Below are 21,612 nucleotides of genomic sequence, written 5' to 3' on the forward strand. Positions count from 1 at the left end.
TGGGTCAGAGCCTGGAAGAAGCGCTTCTGGACTCCGAAGTACACATGCAGATGCGCGGCCTGTGGAGATCTTCCGGCAGGAAACCCTCCTTCTGGACTCTGACCCATGTGCTGATATGCTAATGCTGGGAGAACAGCAGTGAGTGGCAGCAGAGCCTGGAGCCATTCTTGGTCCCCCACCTCCCAGCCCCCTTCAGACCCGCAGTCTGGATCTGGACCGCAGCTTGCCCGATCCAGCCTGTGAGGCTTGGGGCTCCAAACCCCCCTCCACTTTGCTGTGGGCTGGATGCCATGGAGTGAAACCCTGAGCCTCAGCATACAGACAGGCTCTGGTCTGCATCTGAACCACAGCCTGGGAGTTCCCCATCAGTGAGCAACACCATTAGCTGGCTGGCCACTGATGAGGGAGAGCTGCAAATATATAATGCAGACTGACAGGTAGAATGTGTGGGGTGTTTTTCCACCTCCTCACAGATTTGATTTTTTTTTTCTGCTGTTCACTGTATCTGTTTTGTGTGTAATTGTCTTTTTTCCTCTGAGCAGTCTCCTCTCCACTGTTCATACCCCTACTATTGTGCCTGGTTTGAGCAGGAACAATGATGTGAAATTTACAGTAATTAGTTTCTTTTCTTTTCAAGACACAGTGTAATTTTATGCAACAGGTCAGATTGAGCAGTACCCATTGAATCTCTCTAATCTGGTACCATCAGGACTTGACCAGTGTTGGAACCAGAGAATTTGCAAGTCACAGGACATCAGTATTTTTTAGCAGCATTACCAATGCTTCCGGTAGTTATTAGGCTCTTAGAAGATGTTTATGGTTAAATCAGAGCTACAGCACATAACAAAACACTCAGAGCCAGGACTGGTAGCTGTAAATAAACTTTATGGGACAGCCTGAAACTTGGCCATAACCATGATAAGTGACCTTCCAGCTAACATCATGCTGGGCCACAAATGTTCCCAGACCTGAGACTGCTGGATTAGAAAAGTTCAGCCTGTACTTGATGGTATGCTGTACTGGTGCATCTCTGGCCACATCATTAGTTTCTGCAGAATTCTTTTAGGGGAGGGGTTGGCAGCCTGTGGCTCCGGATCAGTATGCAGCTCTTTAAGAAGCCACTTGTGGCTCTAGAGGCTGCTGCTGCTTAAAAAACTAAATTCAGTTGCCTGCCATTGAGACAACTGAATTTAGTTTTTTGTTTAAATGGCGGCAGCTGGAGCCGCCATGTGGGTGGAAGTATGAGCTGCAGGGAGGGTGGCTGAGCCTGCCCCTGCCTGAGCCACCCAGCCTGATGAGAAGGAGGAGGTGGCAGCCATTGCAGAACTGCACACACTGAGGCAAGGTAAACCTGCGGGTGGGAGAGGGAGGCAGGGCTGCAGAGGGGTTAAGCCTGGAGCCAAGGGAGGGAGGTTTGGGTTGTGGGGGGTTAATTCTGTGGATGGGGGGCAGATTTGGAGGCGGAGGCAGAGAGAGCCTGGAGATGGGGGGGTAAATTACCTTTCTAACTGGTACAAATATTTGTGTGCGCACCTGTGCTGTTGTTAAAATAGGGGTGATAAAAAGCACTGTTTGACATTATTTATTAATGACTGTCTCCTATTCACGTGCATTGCAGCTCTTGATGGATTGATTTTGTAACTCAAAAATGGCTCTTCTTGCGATTTCAATTGCAGAGCCCTATTTTAGGGATTTTTAGGTTTGGGAAGAAAACCTGTAGAATGTGATCAGTGCCTCACTACCTCTCACTAGGTCTGGAAATGGATGAAAGAAATGATAGTTCTAACACAGGTTTTCCCAACCTAAGGATCGCAAATGTGGGTCCCAGTTACATTAGACAAGGGTCGCTGACTGAGCTGGGCAGCTCTAAAGGTGGCTGTTAAGAAGCCATTCACACTGAAGAGGTACTCAATTTCTCAATTGGTTTAACAGCTGTCAGGCAATAAAATCAATCAAATTGAGTACCAGTTGAGCCCTGCAGGGCAGGGAACTGCCCGCTTGCCTGGGAGAAAGGTCTAGGGCAGAGAGCTAGGAAGCCAAAGGAGCAGGGCCCAGCTCAGTTGAGGGAGGTAGAGGGCGCAGGGTCAAAGGTTGGGAGACTTAAGCCTCAGAGGGGGAACTGAGAGCCAGTCAGGACTCCGTGCCCCAGCCAGCTTCCAGCCTCTGCTGGAGGCCGGGGTGCCCATGCCCCCAGCCAGGGTTCCCGCACCCCCAGACAGGTTCCCATGGCCAGTGCTTGCTGGCCAGGGCTCCACACCCCAGCCGGCTTCCAGCTGTGGGGGTCAGGGGCCCACCACAGCCCCTGACAGGCATTCCTGTGTTAGGCGCTTGACCTATTTTTGTAACAACTGTGAATAAACTTTTAATAATACAATACCTATTGTTTTATTTACTTTCAGCCCCTGAGCTTGATTTCCCCAGCCCTCTGTAGTCCCCCCTGGCCCCTGAGTGTGACTCTCCCAGCCTCTGAGTGTGGGGTTTAAGCTAGAAATAGCAATTTAGGGATGAGTGTCTTTCCCGTACTACAACTCTGATTAACTATCATAAATGTAGTGGTACTATTTTATCATTAATGTATTTTCCCATTTTCCGTGAAGTAACTACTATGAATATATAAACATGAGGGGGCACAATTTTATATTCTTGCCTCTGTTGCAAAATTAGCTAGTTACAGCACTGCCTCCCACATCTGTTTTTGAATTGCCTTGGGTCACCAGGTCTTCCTGAATTGTCAAAATAGGTTCCCGTCTGGAAAAGGTTGGGAACTGCTGCTCTAGCAGAAGCATGAACTGTGTCCCTTCAGCTAAAAGATTGTCATGTTGAATTTAAAGGGAATGTTAACTATTTTACTGCTGATCGGTTTAGTGGGTATATCGCGCTAATTTGAGTATGTGGCAGAGGTGAGTATAAATAGAATTGGGTGTATGGGATTTTGTTTGATAAAAGTCAGTAAACATCAATTTCTCCACAAAAGAATGAAAAAATATTTTCCATTGATGACTGATAAATTTATGGATGGGGAAAAGACAAAAAGTGTTTCAGAAGTTATTAAACTTGGATTTAAGGATATTTTGTACAGGTATATATTAACATAGGTTGCATCTACACTACAAGGTAAATTCAAACTTAAGGCAGTTAACTTGATATTACCATGGGACTGTCTTCACTGTAAACGCCATTAGCTCAATTTAGGGAGCTAATATTGATATAATATCATCGGTACTTGATGGATATAGTGTCAAGCTTGTATTCAAAAGTTCAATGAAAGGCCAGTGTAGAAGTGCCACGTGTTAAAATTGAATTTATTAGCCTCCAGAGGTGCCCCGTATTTAACCCACAATGCCCCTCAGTGCTCCGTCCTGTCCACTGCTCTCCAGGTGTACAGGATTTAGGTAACAGGAAGGCCATGAATTTCAAATTGGGACCAGGAAGCTTGTGGCTTTGGGCTGTTGTGTATGAGAGCCTGAGAAATGTCTTTCTTCCTTTGCTATTAGTGCTGTGAGCACATCTTCCCATTACAAATAGCCCCTGCAGGGAGTTTGTGGCTCTGTCTCTACACTTGCTATTTTTTTCTGCACTGCCTGATGCCAGCCGCTATCCCACCACTCCATGTGGCAGCAGGGCTGTTGGGGGGGTCATGCTTGCATAAGAGGGCAAGGAACGTCTTCTCAGCTATTTAAACTGTGTGTGCCCTTCCCCCACAGGTGCCATGCAGACAGGGTCTTTTCCAAACTCAGCCACGTCATGTGGGTAGTCCCCGACCCGTTTAGAGGACGTGCCTACCATTCGGTGCTGACCATGCTGCCAAGCAGCACCATGTCCTGGCTTGCACACTGTTAGGGCTGCAAGGGTAGGAAGGAATTTGGGGGCTTGAAGACGCTGGGGAGAAGTCTCCCCTGGCAGCTAAGATACTCCAGGAGACTACTTCAACTGACACCCCTCCGCCCTAATTGTACAATTGGGGCCTTTCTGCCAGATGGGGAGATTCCTTCAACTGGTCCCCCACCAAAAATATTTTTAGGGCTTTTCTGGCGCTGGGGGAAGTCTCTTAGCCACTGGAGGATATTCGGGGGTTTGATGCCACTGGGGGGAAAGTTTCCTCTAGCAGCGACCATATTCGAGGTGACTACTTTGACTGCCCCCCCCCCACTGAAAACCCTTCATGCCTCAACAAGGACCCAGGGGGAAGTCTCCCCTTGCAGCTAAGATAGTCGGGGGCCTTGCTGCTAGTGCGTGTGTGTGCGTGTGTGTGTGTGTGTGAGTCTCCTCCAATGGCTAAGATTTCTAGAGGCAGTGGAACATTTCAACTGGTTCTGCAGCCGCAGACCACCCTCCCCCCCATATGTTTTCGGGGGCTAGTGGTCCATTGTGGACACCTGCTGGTTGTTTGCAAAATCTTTGATATTTCAGTTATAAAATCTTTTTCCTAACCTTTGCTATCCTCTTTCTTCATGCTTTGACCACCCCCCCCCCGCAAAAAAAACAAACAAACAGGGAACAGTAGTCAGAGGGCCAGTGGAGATTCCTGGTTCTGTTCTAAGTTCAGTGTATGAGATTTTACCATAATCTCCCCCACTCTTGGCAATGTCTGTGTAGTGAAGGGGGAAGACAAAAATCTTTTTTCCTGGCCTTTTCTATCCTCTTTCTTCTGTCTGCACCTTGTTGTGCAGGAAAGAGCGGGTGGAGGGCCAAGTGAGAGTACAGTCTGTGTCTGTGTTGTTTTCAGGGATCAAGTGCAATCAAGGGAGGGGGGGATAGTCAGTGGATGGCCAGTTCAGAACACAGACTGTGCACAGAATCTGTATAATGAACAGCGAACCCAAAGTCTCCCCTCAACAACTCTCTCTTTTTTTTTCCAAAAACATTGCTGTGAACTCTTTCAAGCTTTTCATTGTCCATTTGTTATTTGCAGGGATCAGATGCAATCATGGGAGGGGGGACAGTCAGTGGATGGCCAGTTCAGAAGACATGCTGATTTTTATGAAATCCTTGATCATTCAGTAACAGAAGAAAGAGATTTCTGTTAACTTTGCCATCTTTGTTGAAGCCCTACTTTTCTTTGCTTCTGACTGGAAAATTGGACATTTGCTTAACACGGGAAGGAAATGAGGACAGTGTAATGTGGGAAGATGCTCTCAAAGACCAGCAAGCATACCCAGAATGCTATGGGGATCAGGGAACTGTGGGATAGGTTCCCCCAATGCACTACAGCAACAGTTGATGTTTGCCAACTGAGTGTGGCAGCAATACGTTGACTTTGTGAGGAGCATGTGGGGAGGTGAGGATAGTCAATCGAATTTATAAATTCCAGAATTAAAAAATTGAAATTAATAAATTTGATTTTTATCCTGTAGTGTAGACGCAGCCATAGTATGGACAGTTTGTTTTAACAGTTATGAAGATTTAATGTTTTGAATCACAGCATCATTAAATAATTGTCTGTACCCTCAATTTCCTGCAACTTATAAAAATTTAAATTGATAAAAATAAAAGCTTAAACTCTATAATTCTGAGTGACTGACTATGTAAAATTAAAAAGTAAAATACTAATTTTGAAAAGCCTAATTTTAATACTCCCATTTTTTTGCACTGACTCTTGCTTGCTGCCAGTGTTCTCTTCACCTTCTGAGTGGCAGAATGTTTTTTCCAAATATACAATCGAGTGTTTTTTGATTACAGTAAACCCTCAGGATACGTGCAACCAAGTTGCATGTGTTTCGGGTTAACGTGACTGCCACCTGTGACAGGAGGGGTTTCCCAGTCCCTGGAGCTGGGAAGCCAGTGGCAGCCTGCCTCCTGGCTCCAAGGAATGAACCAGATGTACATAGATGAGATGCGTGGTTGACTGGACACTGCCTATATGTGGTGTTTGTAATTCTCAGATTCCATTCTACTCTAGTTACTTTTAAGATACAAGATGACTTGGTTTTCTTGTTCTGTTGCAACATTGAGTTTTGTTTGTAATAACATTATTAAACACAATTGTAATATATTTGTATGGTGCTATTTATGAGTAATGGAACACAGAGCCATGTGTTCCACTAGAACTTGTTTGAACAATCTGATTTAGTTGTGGAGGAATTCTGCAATTTTACTATGGATCCAAATGAAACAATTGTAGAATTCCCCCAGGACTAAATGTGGTAATTCAAGCAGCCAACACCACTGTTGCATGGTATAATTTAGAAGAACTCTAGCCAGCTGTAGCACTGAGCTGTCATTCCAGCAAAGTGCACAAGAGTACACTGGATCAATCTTTTGATACCGAATGTATTACATGAAGGATTTGCAGCTGGAACTTTTTTGCTTGGTCTGACCTTTCTGTCAAGAAATTAAGGGGTTGTGTGTACATGTGCATAGGAGATATGAATATGGGCTACCCCTTCTGAAGCCTATGCTAAAAAGGAACCCTATCAAAACTGACCAGTCCAATTTCCTGTGCTTTTAGTCCACTCTGTTGCCTTTACTAAATATGCTTTACTCTTGTTAGTCCAGTGGAGCCAATGCAATTTAGGGCTTGGGTACATAGCAAAATAGGCAGAAGTAACTATTTTGGTGTTAACTGTTGTAATATATACCTATTCCACAGTAGTTTACTATTTGCATAATTTCCAGTCTTGCCTGTTTTGCTTGCAAAACATGTATGGGCGGGAGGCGGAACTTGAAAGGGAGCAGGTCAGCTCAGTAGTTGGCGAAGTAACCTACACACTGGCCTCTTGGGAAGTGGCACTGCCAGAGCAGCTACTGGCTATAGCACCTTTGCCCAACCTACAGAGAAACAACTTACAACTCTCAGAAAGTCTGAGACTTTCTTTGATTTCAATTACTTCATATTTTTACTTTAGCCAGTGGGAGATGATCCAGGAAGGTGAGGCAGCAGGACTTCTCTACTAGCTGTTGGACTCTGGATTGGAACCCAGTGGGGAAAGAGGGGAAAATTGTTTTTAACGTGCATTTTTCTGTCAAGGTGTAGCCAAGAAAATGAGCCTCCTGATACTGATTGTAGTGTTGTGAGATGTTACAAAATAATCACACTAGAAGATACACAATTGCTTAAAGTATGATTAAACGACTTTGCAGTTCTTTCCAAAAGGTTGTTACGAAGATTAATGTTTTGAAAATGCTTTGAGATTTCTGGATGGAAAGTGCTAAAAAAAAATGTCTTGAACTTGTTAAGTTCCTACTTCAAGGCGGGCGGATAAATGACTCCTCAGATCATTTGTTTTCCTTTAAATAACATAAAATGTTAAAAGGCTAATATTGCAGCACTGCAGTAATGGGTATTTAAGAAAGTCACACTGATGTGTTTCAATTTTCAGAGCAGTGGAAAGAGTTCAGTGCTGGAAAGTCTTGTGGGGAGGGATCTGCTCCCAAGAGGTACTGGAATTGTCACCCGGAGGCCCCTTATCCTGCAGCTGGTGCATGTTTCACCAGAGGATAGTAGGAAAACATCTGGAGATGAAAATGGTAAGAGTGGCTTAACTGGGATTTTAATCTTCCTGTTTTTATGCAGTTGTCTTTAAAAGGAAACCGCTTGCAATATCTGACCTTTTTGTCAGACAGATGGGGGCAGGGGAGGGAGAGGCAAAAATCACTATCTTTAAAATGTATTTGCACTTTTTTTCTTATTCCTTTGAGGCTTATTTTATACATTGTGTTGAGACAATCTGGCCACTGTCACCACCTATTCTGTCCATACAACGGAAGCTTCAACAGCTTTGGCAGTTAGGAGAATTGGTTCTTTCTATTTTTTTTTCTTCTTAGCCATTTTATATTTTAAGTTTTACCTCTGTTCTTTGCCTTCTAGTCAGTGAGAACCTGTGAGAAGAGAGTAATACAGCATCTGATTGCATAGGGCAGGGGTGGCCAGACAGCTAGAGACTAAGAGCCAATATGTGGATAGAGTGTAAAGAGCCACATATTATATATCTATTTCTAGATATCTGTCTGGATGGATAGATAGATACATAATAAGTGGCTCGGTGCCCTCCCCTTCCCCTAGAGCCAGACACCCCCAGTTCCCCACTCTAAGCCAATCACCCTCCCCTCCCTCAGAGCCAGGCACTCCCTGCCTTCTCCTTCAGTTCTAACCCAGCGCCTGGAACCCACCAGAGCCGCCACCACAATTCTCCCTTCAGTGCTGTTGTGTGTGTGCAGAATGGCAGTGAGTGGTTGGGTGCGTGGCTCCAAGGAGGAGCCGCATTTCATGGATAAAAGAGCTGCATGAGACTTGAGTGCTACAGGTTGGCCACCCTGGCATAGTGCATGCAGAGCATTTTTGCATATGTTCTGTTTCTGACAACATATAAAATATCCCTTTTGAATAACAAGTGCATGACTGGAGAAGACTTCAACGTGTACACACTGGAAAAAATAGTGGGCTGGGGAGTATGAAAACAAGCCTTTATTAGTTTTAAAAACTTAATTGGAACTTCAGTGGCTTATTGATATCATTTTACTAAGCTGTATTAAGAAATTCTAAGCCATACTAAAGTAAGATGATTTAAATGCTTCTAAATCTTGTCTAGTCTAAAGCTTTAGTCTCTTTTAGTGACTCATTATCCTTGGGCAGATAGGGTGTCACCTTAGCTGTAAGCTGAATGTTAATACAGAGTAAACTGACCTAACTAATACTCTTGGTCTGTTGTGAGATCACTAGAATTAATCAGTTGTAACAAAAAGTGTTTTCATTTGACATTGAAAACATACGCTTATGATGGCACGATAAACTTAAATATATCTAGAATTATTTTCCTCTGAATTTAAATAAAGTTCATTTTAAAACCTTTAATTTCGAACTGATTCCTGAAGCTATTAAATCAAGATTGTAGAAGTCTGTTTGTTTAATATACTTTTTTGTATCTTTTTGTATTTGTAAAGTTGCTCTTAAACTGAAAAACCTTGAAGGTATTTAAGCTCCATTGTTGTTGAAAGTGAGAGGAAGCGCAAATCCAATGTATAAAAGTTAAAAAATTTTAACGTGCAACAAAAGAAACTACTTTAGAAGAATGGCTCTGAGGCATATGGATATTAAAATAGAACTAGAGAACACATTTGCTTTCTTTAAATATTTCTGTGAAATTTTAATATTTGGATTTTGTCAGCACCTTATGTTTTTTGTACCTTTTGAATTTCTTTGACCTTGTCCACATGATAATTACTGGTTTGTTTATCCTACTCAGCAACTTTAAGGGTAGAAAAGATGGCGCTGCAGACTAGGACAGAGTGCAGTACTTGGAGTTTGTAGGCGTCTCTTCTGTTCTCAGACCTGTTACAAATTTCCTATGGCCTTGGGCCTCAATCTTAACAGTAAAATGGGTAGCACCTATTACACAGGGATGATAGATTAAATAAATGTTTATGAAGTCCACTGAGCTATTTGAATGAAAGCCACTATATATGTGCCTAGTGTTACATCTACTTTTTTAATTGTAAGAGTAAGGTAGGCTCATCTAATTGGAATGGACAGAGCTTTATGGGATCTCTCAGCTAATTCAGAGTTTTGTTACCATAGTGTAAATAAATTTCATGGATGCTGCAAGAAGCAGAGACAGACTCCGAAGCAAATATACACACTCTTGTCATAGATGCCTGTCTTTATATATTATCAAAACACTATCAGAGAGTAAGCCGTGCTAGTCTCTTTATATATGTTATGTCTGTATGTCAGACTTGGCTTTTTTACATTCAAACGCTAAAATGACATGAAATAAAGAATAACTCTTAGCGGCTGTGATTCATACAATAATTTCAATTTTAATGAGAATTTTTAATAATTTTAAGATAATTGTCCTTTTTAGAAAATAGTTTGAATGTATAATATGTAGTACTGCAGCCTTTCTAAAATGAGTTTGCTTGGTCTGTTGTTTCTCATGCAGTGTCAGAGCTGTCTGTTGTTGATATTGTAAAGCAAACATTGTTAAGAAGATGAAGTCCAGAATTTTACCTACACTTTTTAAAAAAAAAAAAAAAAAAAAAAAACCAAAACACTGGCAGGCATGTACTCTCTGTAATTTGAGTTTTATGTGTAGTTTTGTAACCAAACCAAGATTAATATGAATCAGAATACAACCGAGGACAAATACCAGTAAGGGAAGGGAGTGGATTTGATGCTTAATCTGTTGGCCCACCAGTCCTGTTACTTAATTCTGAGAATAGTATTGGTTTAGTGTGTTCCTGCTGACATCATTGTGCTAATATATATGCGAAATTTCAAGAACCATTTACCTCTGAAACTGTGAAATTTTTGCCAGGTGAGCTAGGACAACTTGGTATTACATTTGAAAAATAACGCAAATAATGGATTATTTTCAAAATAATGAAAAATATATTCTATTTACTAATTAGATTATGTATCTGTTTCTAAAAGGGGCATATACTATTGGCATATGGTGGCTGCACATTAGTTTGTAAATAAATCTGCATATCTAAACTCTGGACATCTGATTCTGAAGTGTATTTCATGGAACTAACTCTGTGGCACTTGACTGCAGTTGGTTAAGTTGGTTACCGATTTAAGTGCCAGATTATGTTTTAATCAAATGGTTAGAGGCAATTTCCCGAGAGACACATTGCATCTGTCAAAGTGTGTCTTTGCCCTTGAAAGCTTATGCTCCAGAATATCTGTTAGTGTATAAGGTGCCACAGGACTTCTCGTTTTTCCTGGAAACCAAGTTACTAGGAGACCCTCTGAGGTGAGCACTTGGGCGCCCTGCCAGGAAAGATTCAGGACACGCCCCACTGATTAGCAGAGCTCCCACAGCCAGCAGCTTATGTCTGTACATGCAGCGCACATCTGCACTTGCCTTGGTGCACATAATAAAATGTATTTTGCTCATAGATGAAAAATAATTGGAGAGAACATTTCAGGAAATGGGTGAAATCATATGATTTTTTTAAGTCCAGCCCAGACTATTATCATCCCCAGACAGGGCACTTTATAGCAACATATGACATTTCTGCAAGAATGCTGGATTATCTGAAAAGCTGGACATGTATTGAATAACAGGGGAAGAATTGTATATTCTTGACAATGTTCTAGCATCTTTCAGTTATTCCATCTTAGTAAACTAGTTTTCTGTTTCATAGAGCTTGTGAAAAATGTTTGCTAACACATATTTTAGCGTCTGTTCATTAACCAAATTGACATTGTATTTGGTTTTACTTCCATTTTAAAAAAATAAATTAAACTTGCAAAATTGCCATTTCAAATTCATCGTGTTTGTAAAAAAAATTATGGTGCACCTCATATTAAGATAAACTAGAAAGAGGAAAACAAACTTAATATTTGCCTGTCAAACTTAATATTTGCCTGTCAAAATAACTTGTGAGCAGAAGTTTTTTTAGTTGACTTTCATACATGGTCTTCAGTTTCTGCATTAGTGCACTGTACTAATCTGAACATACTGTTAATGAACTCTTGATGCCCCTACATACTAGTTCCTTGTGCTTTCATTTGAATGCCTTCTTGTATTGTGTTGATATTGACTTTATATTTTAACACCAGTTTTATTCACTAAAGCTTGTATGTAAAAATCATACACCTCTTTGTTTCAAATGAGGCTTTTTATACAAATGCTTTTTTAAACAGAAATTTCTTTACCATGGGTATATTCACTAGGGAAATTCCTCCCTCATTTTGTAGTTGGAAGACTGATTGCCACATGTTGTAGTTGATTTCACATCTTAATATTGTGCAAATAGTAGATTGGTTTTCCAAAACGGCTGAGGGTAAACACATTAACATAATTGTGCAGACCGTTGGAAATAACCTCTGCTTTCCAATACTGCTAATTTCATTTTGCTATTCTTTGACAAGGGTCAGTGTGATTTCCCTAAGGAATGAGTCTATATAATTTTACTCTCGAAGAAGCCTCCCTACAGTAAACTCTTTCATATCTGGCATTTTATCATCTGTAATTCTCAAATAACTGTCTTTTTAACTATAAATAATTTTTTAATTACTTTTCCCATACGTTCAGTGTAGTGAAAGTAAATACAAATAAAAACAGCAAATACAGTATGTGGTCACAATGTACAATATTACTGTTTTTGGTAAATAAAGCATGCTGTGTACATTTTTGTTAATATCTAATCTTAATATCTGAGCTTAGTTTTCTGAAGTGTTATGCATCAAGTATACCTTAGTTATCCAGAATAACTGAGTATCAGGCAACCTCCATCTTCCACTGGATGTGAAAGAGTTAACTGTATGGTGTTTGTGTGATCTTTAGCATTCTGGCTGGAGAATAAATCCAAGAGCATTGTAACTTCTGATTTTGTTTTGTGCCAGACAAAAGAGCAGCTATTTGAGTACTTTTGACTCTTCTCTGACGTGATAAAAATCAGGATATGGTAAATATGATAACAGAATTTGAAGCTTCCCAAGAGCTTCTAACCCAAAATACAGAAATATATTGACATAAAGAGAAAAGTCCACTCCATTAAAAGTAAGGGATTAAACACTGTATTTTCACATCGCTAAATCCACATGAGAAACAATCTCCATAGCTCTCATTTACACTGAGGTATGAGAGGGGTTTTCTGTTTGGGGAGAGCAAATGGCCTCAGTAGTTCTGTTTGTTGATAGCCATATGACATATTTGTTGCAATAGCGCAGTGCATTGTTTTCTATTAAATTATAGGACAAGAAAAGCAATGAGAGAGCTCTGTGAAATTTCAGCCCTCGATTATTAAATTGGCTTTGTAGCTGAACATTATTTTTGCAATTAAACTTCATTTTGTTGAAGGATGGGATGGGGAAGACAACATCTGACAGATCAGTTTAGTAACCTTTATCGTTTCAGTACCTGGTGTGGGAAATCAAATGTTGCAGTCTTATAATTAATGTGGAGCCAGAAGATAGGAGCCTGAATCTTGAATGTGAAGTTTACTAAAGGAACATTATTTTATCAGCTTTCCACATAAGTGCCACCAAATGTTTGTGATATTCTGAAGAAAATGCTGTTTATATCTCAGTAGCAGCCGTAAGTCCCATTCAGTTTTTGAGGTCTCCTATTGTTCATGGTATTATACAAGCATAAAGAAAGGCAGATCCTGCTGCAGAGTGCTTCTCTGAAAAGATAGAGTGGAGTAGATAGTAGAGTAATTGTTACATCATTATCTGAGTGGGGCAGGGCAAATCTCTCTCCACCTCCATTTCTTTATTTTTGTTGTGGGGTGGAATGGGGATGAGTAAACGGGAACAATCACATCTAGATTTCGGGTTTTAAGAAGTGGTGTACCGGTGGTTGGGGACTGTGAAAGTATTGGAGAGGAGAGCTGGGAGACCACCTGTGCCTCTTCATGGAGGCTAGTTGGGGAAGTCTTGGGCTATGTCTATGCCATGAGATAAAATCAAATTTATTTATATCCATTGTCTGATACTGGAATTTTTAAGTTTGATTTTGACCATCCTTACTTCCACTGTGCTCCCCACAAAGTCAAGTCATTGCTGCCACATACAAATTAGCTAACATCGACTGTTGTAGGAGTGCATTGTGGGAAGCTATCCCACAGGTCCCTCATCCCTGTAGCATTCTGGGTGTGCTCGCTGGTCTTGACGTCCTCTTTCCCCATTACATTTTCCTCATGCTTCTCCCAATCCCTGAAAATATCTCTATCCTGGAAATAATGCAGAAACCCTCAGAATTAGGTTTTCCCCACACATTATGTGGCCAACGCAGGTGCAGCAACTGTAGTCTCAACTGGCTATCCACTGAGTATCCCACCTCCCATGATTGCATGCATGCGATCCCTGAAAATAGTGCAGAGGCCTGGAATGTTTTTTAAATTGTGAAGAATGTAGGAAAAAAGAATATTTGGTTTGCTCATACACTGTGTTGGTATTGGGGAGACTGTTTGGCATTCCAGTGCACTATAAGGCTTCTGTGCAACTACTGTGTTCTCAGCTGGTCATCCACTGAGTATCCCATCTCCAATGATTGCATGCCTGTGATCCCTGAAAATAATGCAGGATCCCTGACTCTTTTTTAAAGTTAAAAGAAAGAGGATAGAAAAGTGAAGGAAAAAAGAATGTTTGGTTCACCCCGGGCAGCAGCAAGCCCCTTAGCTGCCCAGGGAGACTTTTCCCTGGCAGCAGCAAGCCCCTGTATTGGCCAAGGGTTGTGGGGTAGTTCAGTGGCAAACCAATTGAGGTGTTCTTTCCCCAGTGGTAGCAAGCCCTTTAGCCGCCAGGGGAGACTTTTCACCGGCGGCAGCCCCGCTGTGGGCTGGGGGTGGGGTGTGATTCAGTGGAGGACCAGTTGAAGTGGTCCTTCCCCGGCGGCAGCAAGCTCCTTAGCCACCGGAGGAAACTTTTCCGCGGTGGCAGCGAGGCCTGTTATGGGTGAGGGGCGGATGGGGTTAGTAGTTGGGGGGGCCAGTTGAGGTGGTCCTTCCCCGCAGCAAAGCCCCCCATTGTCTTAACCACTGGCGGAGACGACTTCATAATAGCAGCAAAGCCCCCAGTATATTAACTGCTGGAGGAGTCTTCCCCACAGCAGCAGCAAAGCCCTAAGTATCTTAACTGCTGGGGGAGACTTCTCCACAGCAACGCAAAGCCCAGAATATCTTTTCCGCCCTTGGAGCCCTAAATGTGTGACTGGCAGCATGTTCAGCACCAAATGGTAGGCACATTCTTTTATTGGGTTGGTGGCTACCCAAGTGATGTGGCTGAGTGTAGGAAAGACCCAGACTGTGTGGCACCTGTGGGGGAGGGAAGGGGGTTCTTAAACAAATGTCAACCGCTGAGAAGTTTCTCGGTGTGTTATGCAAGCACAGCCCCCACCACAGCCTTGTTGACACGTGGTTTGGCAGGGCAGGGGCTGGCGCCAGGCAGCGCAGAAAAAAATAAGTGTACAGACAGAGCCAAGAGCTCCCTGGAAGGGCTATTTGAGTGGATAGATGCACTCACAGCGCTAATGGCATAGAAAGAAACAAGCCATTTCTCAGGTTGTCTTACTAACATAGGCCCACAGGTAAAGGCTCACTGCTCCTGCTTGGAGATTCACGCTCTTCCTGTTACTGGAGGGCAGTGGCCAGAGCAGAGCACTGAGGGCATTGTGAGTTACATATGGGACACTTCTGGAGGCCAATACATTTGATTTTGAGAAGTGGCACTTCCACAGTGGCCTTTAATCAAACTTGAGGTCAAGCTTGATGCTATATCTGTCAAGTACCTGGGATTTTGTAATCTTGAGATTAGTGTACCCAAAATTGAGCTAATGGTCTTTACAGTGAAGACATTTATATGGTAAAATCGAGCTAACTGCCTTAAACTCGAATTTATCTTGTGGTGTAGATGCAGCCTTTGTCTCAACCTGGAAGATCTTGGGGTTCTGAAGGTAGCCTTTTATTACCTCAGTGGGCTTCCCGCGCTTCAAGTGTGTGAGAAAATAACCCTCATAGCCTAAAGGGAGATACGTTACATGGAAAAGCTTTTTTTTTATACCTAGATTTTATATGTTACTTGGCACCGTCTCTTTAAATCATCCCAGATATCTGGCCATTGTGTCCTGCTTATTTTAATTTTTATGAATTTTTCATTGATGTGCAGGAAGTTGTCATGCATGATTATGATTTATGCAGAATAAAGTTAATGATCTCAGCACATTAGCTATCTCCAGCAACACTTTTAAAAAATGCGTTTATAGTAAAAACCATTTTTTTTCCAATAGCCTATTCAGTGTGAGCAACGCCCCTCGTTGAGAAAAGTTCCAGATTGCGCTGTTGAACCAAAAGGGCCCTGTTGTATGTGTTTGAAATCAAATTACTTCAAAACTAATAATTCTGAAATGATGAACAATAATAGACATCAAATATACTACATGACAGTATATTTGGTTAATGTGTATCGTTTAGTGGTGAGTGTTTGAGAGCTGTTTATGGTGTATTGTGACAGTGCATTAATCATTTTCAGTATTAGTAGAATAGCATGCACGTGTGTGTGTATACTTTTGTAATCCACCTAAGTCTGGAACAGAAAGGTAAAGCGAGTGCTGTATAAAACTTAATGGCAAATACTAAACTTAACTTGATTCAATGCTGTTTCTGTTTAACTGCAGACCCTGCTACATGGAAAAATCCGAGACACCTTACTAAAGGTTTCTTTCAGCCACTTGCTTTTTCTCCCTACACATCTGCATGTTTATGTATTCTAGCTATCTGCATTTCATGCCACTTTATTGCTAACTGCACTTTTACTTTAACACACTGGCTCCTTTGTTTACTGATGGTTATTTTGGTCAGTCTTGTGGCTTTTTATCAGTTTCAGTAATTTTTGTCTGTGTTAGAACTTTGTGCAGTAGCATGTAGGGGATGAATAACTTTTCTTTTGCTATGTGTTGCTTTATCATATAGTTCACATAATTTTATGCAGTGTGTTTTTAATCTGTATTGGTGTCTTTTGGGACACCCATCAGGCTGAAATAGTTCGAATGAAACTTAATTTTAGATAAGTAGTATTTGGATGAGCATATAGTAAGCAATGTTCTTATTGATTGTTTCTAGAACTGATTTCTGTATAGAGAAACTAGGAATTGGAATTGCAACTCCACTTAAAGATGGAGAGCTGTTTGAGGGAATGCAGCTGTCTCCACATATGATTAAAGCTGACTTTTTGAGTAGGCTTACTATCAACTATACTAAATAAGAGGGACACTGCTATGTCTCCTTTGCTGATTTGGGGAATGATCTGAAGAAGCACGGAATATTGTCAGCCAACATTGAGATCTGTGTGGCAAAGGATGCTCGGTCTGTGGCAGAACTGGGCCTTACAAGACGTAATGGCCATTTTCATTGTTAAACGATACGTAAATACCTGTATTTTGCTTGGTTTTGTCCTTGAATGGATTTTTCTAACTATTTTTTTCAGCTGTAATCTGATCTCACCTCTTATAAAAGGATCACTTTTCAAAACTTACTCCATGTATATATGTATGTATGCTTAACTATACGCAAAAAGGGATGTTCTGAAAAGTCCCCCCATCACAAGCTGATATTTAAATACATAAGGCATTTTTAAGGACTGCCAGGATAGGAAAATGAGCCGCTTTAATCAAATCCATAATTCAGAGAGTGGAATTTGGTGACTAATCTACAAATTAAAATTTGGAATGTGTTGCAGAATGTTAAATATTTGTATTTAGAGCCATTTAATTTCTTATAATCAGAAGTGGATTACCTTTTGGATTTCTGCTAGTACCTTTAAAAGAAAACATATCTTGGTTTTCAGTAAACTGTTCGAGTGCAAAAGACACCAGAATACTTTTGCTTTTACTAGGATGTCTTGAAATTGAAACTTTATTCTCCCTAACTCAGGATGTGATTTGTTTTCAGGGGTTGATGCTGAAGAATGGGGTAAATTCCTTCACACCAAAAATAAGGTATGTTTATTGTGAAATGATGGTCATTCCTTCGTAGTTAAAAGCTAGCTTTCTTTTATAAGCCTGATGTTAAATTCCAACCCTCTGTCCTCCATCCATTTCCCCTAAATGATGAATTCAACATGCTATGTTTCATGCCAAGGTAGGAATTTTTTCTCTTGGGAAGTTTGTGTAGTTTTTAAATTCAGCAAAGGAAGTTTAAACATAGAGTGGATCTGGGTGTTTCTCTTCTGAAGTGCTTGTCCTCACTATTTTGGCTTGTACTGCTCGAATGGCTTGGGTGAAAAATTCCAAATTTGTATGTATTGTTGGCTTTGCTTTTAGTGTGTTTTTGGGGATAACACTGAGTTGAACTTACAAAGATAGGTACATATACCATCACAAATAATTTGTATTGCTCTATATTAAGATAGTCAGGGAAGGCATTAACTAGAGCAGGAATCTCAAACTTATTTTACCTTAAGGCCAGTGCCTGCCCTGCACTTCTGGGGTCCCTATGGTGGCCATCCCATCTGTCCTGTATGGGATGGTCCCCTATACTCAGGTAAGCCTGCAGAGCCTAGGGCTGGCAGCAGGGGTCAGGGCCCTCTGCACTTACTGTGACAGCGGGAGCCACTGTTGGAGTGGAGTTACATAGCAGCCTGCTCCACTATCATCTCCTATAGCAATACAATTACCCCGCTTTATTTTGATTCCTGATGCTGTGGTAAGGGCAGGGAGGCCCAAACTTTGCCGCTGCCTGTGCCAGGTTCCCCTGTAATCCCTAAGGTTGCCTGTCTTGCAGGATGGAACTTGAAGGAAGGACTGCAGTCGGAGGAGACAGGGTGGAGCAGTGCAGGAGCTGGGTTTGGGGGGAAAAGTATGGTCAGCTGTCCCCACCTCTCTGGGCCACAGGGACTTATGTGCCGGCAGCTGCGCATGGGCAAGACCGTGGAACTGCTTGAACCATAGTTGGCTCACAGGCTATGAGTTTGAGACCCCTGAACTCTAGGGCCTTTCTAGAGAAGAAGTATAAGAAGAAAATAGTGGAAGGCAGAAGGAGAGAGATTGAAAGAAATAGAAGGAGCTTCCTCAGCCATGTGTCATGAAGACTGAAGACTAAAGGACTGTATTGCTTAACAAACTTTTTATGGTAAGGGTAGTTAGTCTCCCTGGGCTGAAGCAAGCCATGCTTGTACTGGTGTCTTGCTTGTGATTTTGATCTTTTTGAAGTGGGTTGAAGAGGTTTACTGTTCTGACTCCCTGTGCTTTGGCTCAAGGAGACAAAATTTGCCAGGAAGAGGTGGCAGAATGTCGTATTTTGTGTCACTGTTTCTCCCCCTTTGTGTGTTACTTGACACTGTGACTTAGGTCATTCACGTAGAGGTGTTTATTCACATGCATATAGGACACTGCTTAAGCACCCGTCAAATTATGTTCTAACTATTAGTTGATTAACTGTTGATGCTGTGTTCTTCCTACAGCTTATGGCAGAGCCAGAGGTGGAGAAAAATGTGTGGGGAATGAGAGTGGATACATGCAGAGCTGGGGAGCCAGGGAGGATGGAAGACTGGGTGACCTAGATCTATGTTACTCAATTTTGAATTTGGGGCATTCTGTGTAAGGAGAGTGGCTGCAGACTGAGTGGCTGGACATGGTGAAGTGTGCTGGAGAACAGGGCACCTGAGAGATGGAAAATGATGTGATGTTACTAGATTCTACTCATATTAAAAATTCAAAGGCTTGAAATTTTGTTAGATATAAAACTACATAATTGAAACACTTTATTGTGGATAAATCTTTCCTCTGGATGAGATCTTAGTAGCTAGTAATAACTCTTGCTGTCCCCTGTAGCCAAAGGTGACTATTATTATTCAATAATCCATTTCCAGCAATCAATATTCACTTTGACAGCATTGTAAGGTAAAAGGCAGGAAAAATTTTCAGCATTATGTTCATGCGATAGTATTTATCACTTTGTTGGCAAGAAAAATAGTTCAGTGATACACAGGTCTCTCTCTCTCACTCTCTCTGTGTATAGTAGTTTTATGCAGTAAATTTATTGCTGTCTGAATTGCTTCTGTATTTTAGCTGTATACAGACTTTGATGAAATTCGACAGGAAATAGAAAATGAAACAGAGAGGATTTCAGGAAACAATAAGGTACGTAAAGAAATAAATTCTGGTTCACAGAATATCACTTTGTAAAATTCCTTGCTGTCATGGGGTACTCACTGTTGGTGGCGCTTCCTCCTGGCTCTTGCAGGGATTAGTTCTCTTCCAGTTCTGATACCTCTTCTTATAGCATCTGAGCCTGTTGTCTTCTTTCTCCCTCTGTAGCCCCTCCGTTACTCTTAGGGAATGTAGCTTCCTCTTTGAGATTCAGCCCTCCAGCTATGTCTCTTTGTGGTTTCCCCTTCTGGGATACAGAATCTCAGTAGACCCGCTACTCCATCTGTGGTTGGTAGGAGAACCCTTGCCCTCCAGTTATTTTGGGTTCCGGCCCATGGACTATACAACATGTGGCTAATGTTGGTTCAGTCCCACCTTGTTCTCTCTCTGGTCTGCTTTCTACTAATCTCTCTCAGCCTTTCTTCTCTACTCTTCTCTCTGCTAATTACACCCTTCCCTCAGGGCCAGGATACTGCTTTTACACATGCATGCGCGCTCTCTCTCTCTCTCTCTCTCAAACACAGAGGGTCATGGCAGCCATTTATGTTGCTGGTTTTCTGGAATCCCAGCCCTCACCTGCTCAGCTGAGTGTCATCTTCCAATCAGGGATTGGATTGCCAGCCTAAACCTCTCATTTGTGGCCACTAATTGGCCTTTTCTCAATTTCCTTTACCTTTTTGGGGCTGATGTGGGGGAGATTCCCCATCATACTCACAGAAAATCTGGGGGCTAAAAGTTGGCAAAGTCTCTTACAGCTTCAGCGTGAATAATATAGTGGATCCATTGACAGATGTAGTTCTGAGGTGACACCAGTACTGCTATGAAATAATTACGCTGACAGAATTCTGGGTATTAGGTTTTACTTCAAGATTTGTTTATGTAGTAGTCCCATGAAGAAGTGGCCTGCACCTCCCTAGGTTAAACCCAAGTGATGTTGATGTTTACAGCTTTCTGTGTCTGTCACTTTATTTAGCTTGTAAAATCAAAGGTATGTTTGTGCATGTGCAGTTGCTGAAATGTAAAAGTTGTTTTATGCATCATATAGGAGAAGGCAGAATTGTATGCACAAGAAATTGGTTGATAAACTGACGACTTTATTTCTGGACAAATTCTTTCCTTTCTGGGCAGTATTTCTAGGTAAACAAACCTTCTAACTCTAATTTTTAGTGATTTTAATGTATTTCTAGGGCATCAGTCCTGAACCTATTCATCTTAAAATTTTTTCGCCTAATGTTGTCAATCTGACTCTTGTGGATTTGCCAGGAATGACAAAGGTAAGAGACTGAATTTTACGTCTTGATTTGGTGCAGGTAGAGTATTTTTAAAAGGATAAAATAACCTCTGTTTTGGCACTGTTTGGTAAACTTTGATAAACTATCTAAGGTTACTGTTCAAACCAGAAAATATTATTGTTCCTCCTGTTGACCAGCAATTCTGAATGACTTTGAAAGAGCGTCTCTACTTTGTGATTAGAATAATATGGATCTTTGTTAGTCCTGAAAACCAATTGGGGTAGAGTTTCCTTATATTTATTTTCTCTTCTTCAGTTAGTAAAGGTTTGTCTACGCTGCAGAAAACAAACTCAGAGCAGTAAGTCTTAGAAGCTGGGTCTGCACACTTGGGCTTTACAGATAACCATGCAGACCTGAAGGAGAGAGTTGGGCTTTAGAGGCCAAGCCAGTACGCCTATGTGGCTGGCTTTAGTGCCATAGTGCAAGCTCTGTTAGCCTGTGTATGTAGATCTGGGCTCTGAGACTTGAGATTTTTCCTTTTGCAAAGTAGATATACCCTAAATGCCTTAGAAATGTTATGCTTGGCGAACGGGAGAGGTAGTACTTCAGTATCAGCAGTAATTCCTGCAGCTAATTAGGTTAAGTTTTGAGCGGAGTCACATTGACACCTCCCCTTCTTTCAGAAGCAGCCATGCTTGAAAAGTTGTGTAAAGCAAAGAAAAAATGGCAGGAACCCTTTGAGCTCTAAAGGATGCATAATTTGCCCTGAAAGGGAGGAAATTCAGATTCCAGCTGAAAGTACTGAACAGTAACTTTTTCTACACAGTGGGAGTTATTTTCCAGGT

General features: G+C 41.6%; 1 protein-coding gene across 4 annotated transcripts in view; it reads left to right on the forward strand.

The window, feature by feature from the left end:
* DNM1L (dynamin 1 like) overlaps nucleotides 1–21,612 on the forward strand; it is a 67,955-nt gene that overhangs the window by 7,797 nt on the left and 38,546 nt on the right. For 2 of the 4 annotated variants that reach the window (XM_075006747.1, XM_075006756.1), the window contains exons 2-5: nucleotides 7,320–7,467; nucleotides 17,338–17,384; nucleotides 19,455–19,526; nucleotides 20,723–20,809. In XM_075006747.1, coding sequence (XP_074862848.1) covers nucleotides 7,320–7,467; nucleotides 17,338–17,384; nucleotides 19,455–19,526; nucleotides 20,723–20,809 — 354 coding nt within the window. Of the gene's footprint in view, nucleotides 1–7,319; nucleotides 7,468–17,337; nucleotides 17,385–19,454; nucleotides 19,527–20,586; nucleotides 20,673–20,722; nucleotides 20,810–21,612 lie in introns of those variants that run through there. The other 2 variants (XM_075006765.1, XM_075006767.1) reach the window with 2 other exon arrangements.

This window comes from Carettochelys insculpta, chromosome 1 (assembly GCF_033958435.1).
Source record: "Carettochelys insculpta isolate YL-2023 chromosome 1, ASM3395843v1, whole genome shotgun sequence".
NCBI lineage: Eukaryota > Metazoa > Chordata > Testudines > Carettochelyidae > Carettochelys > Carettochelys insculpta.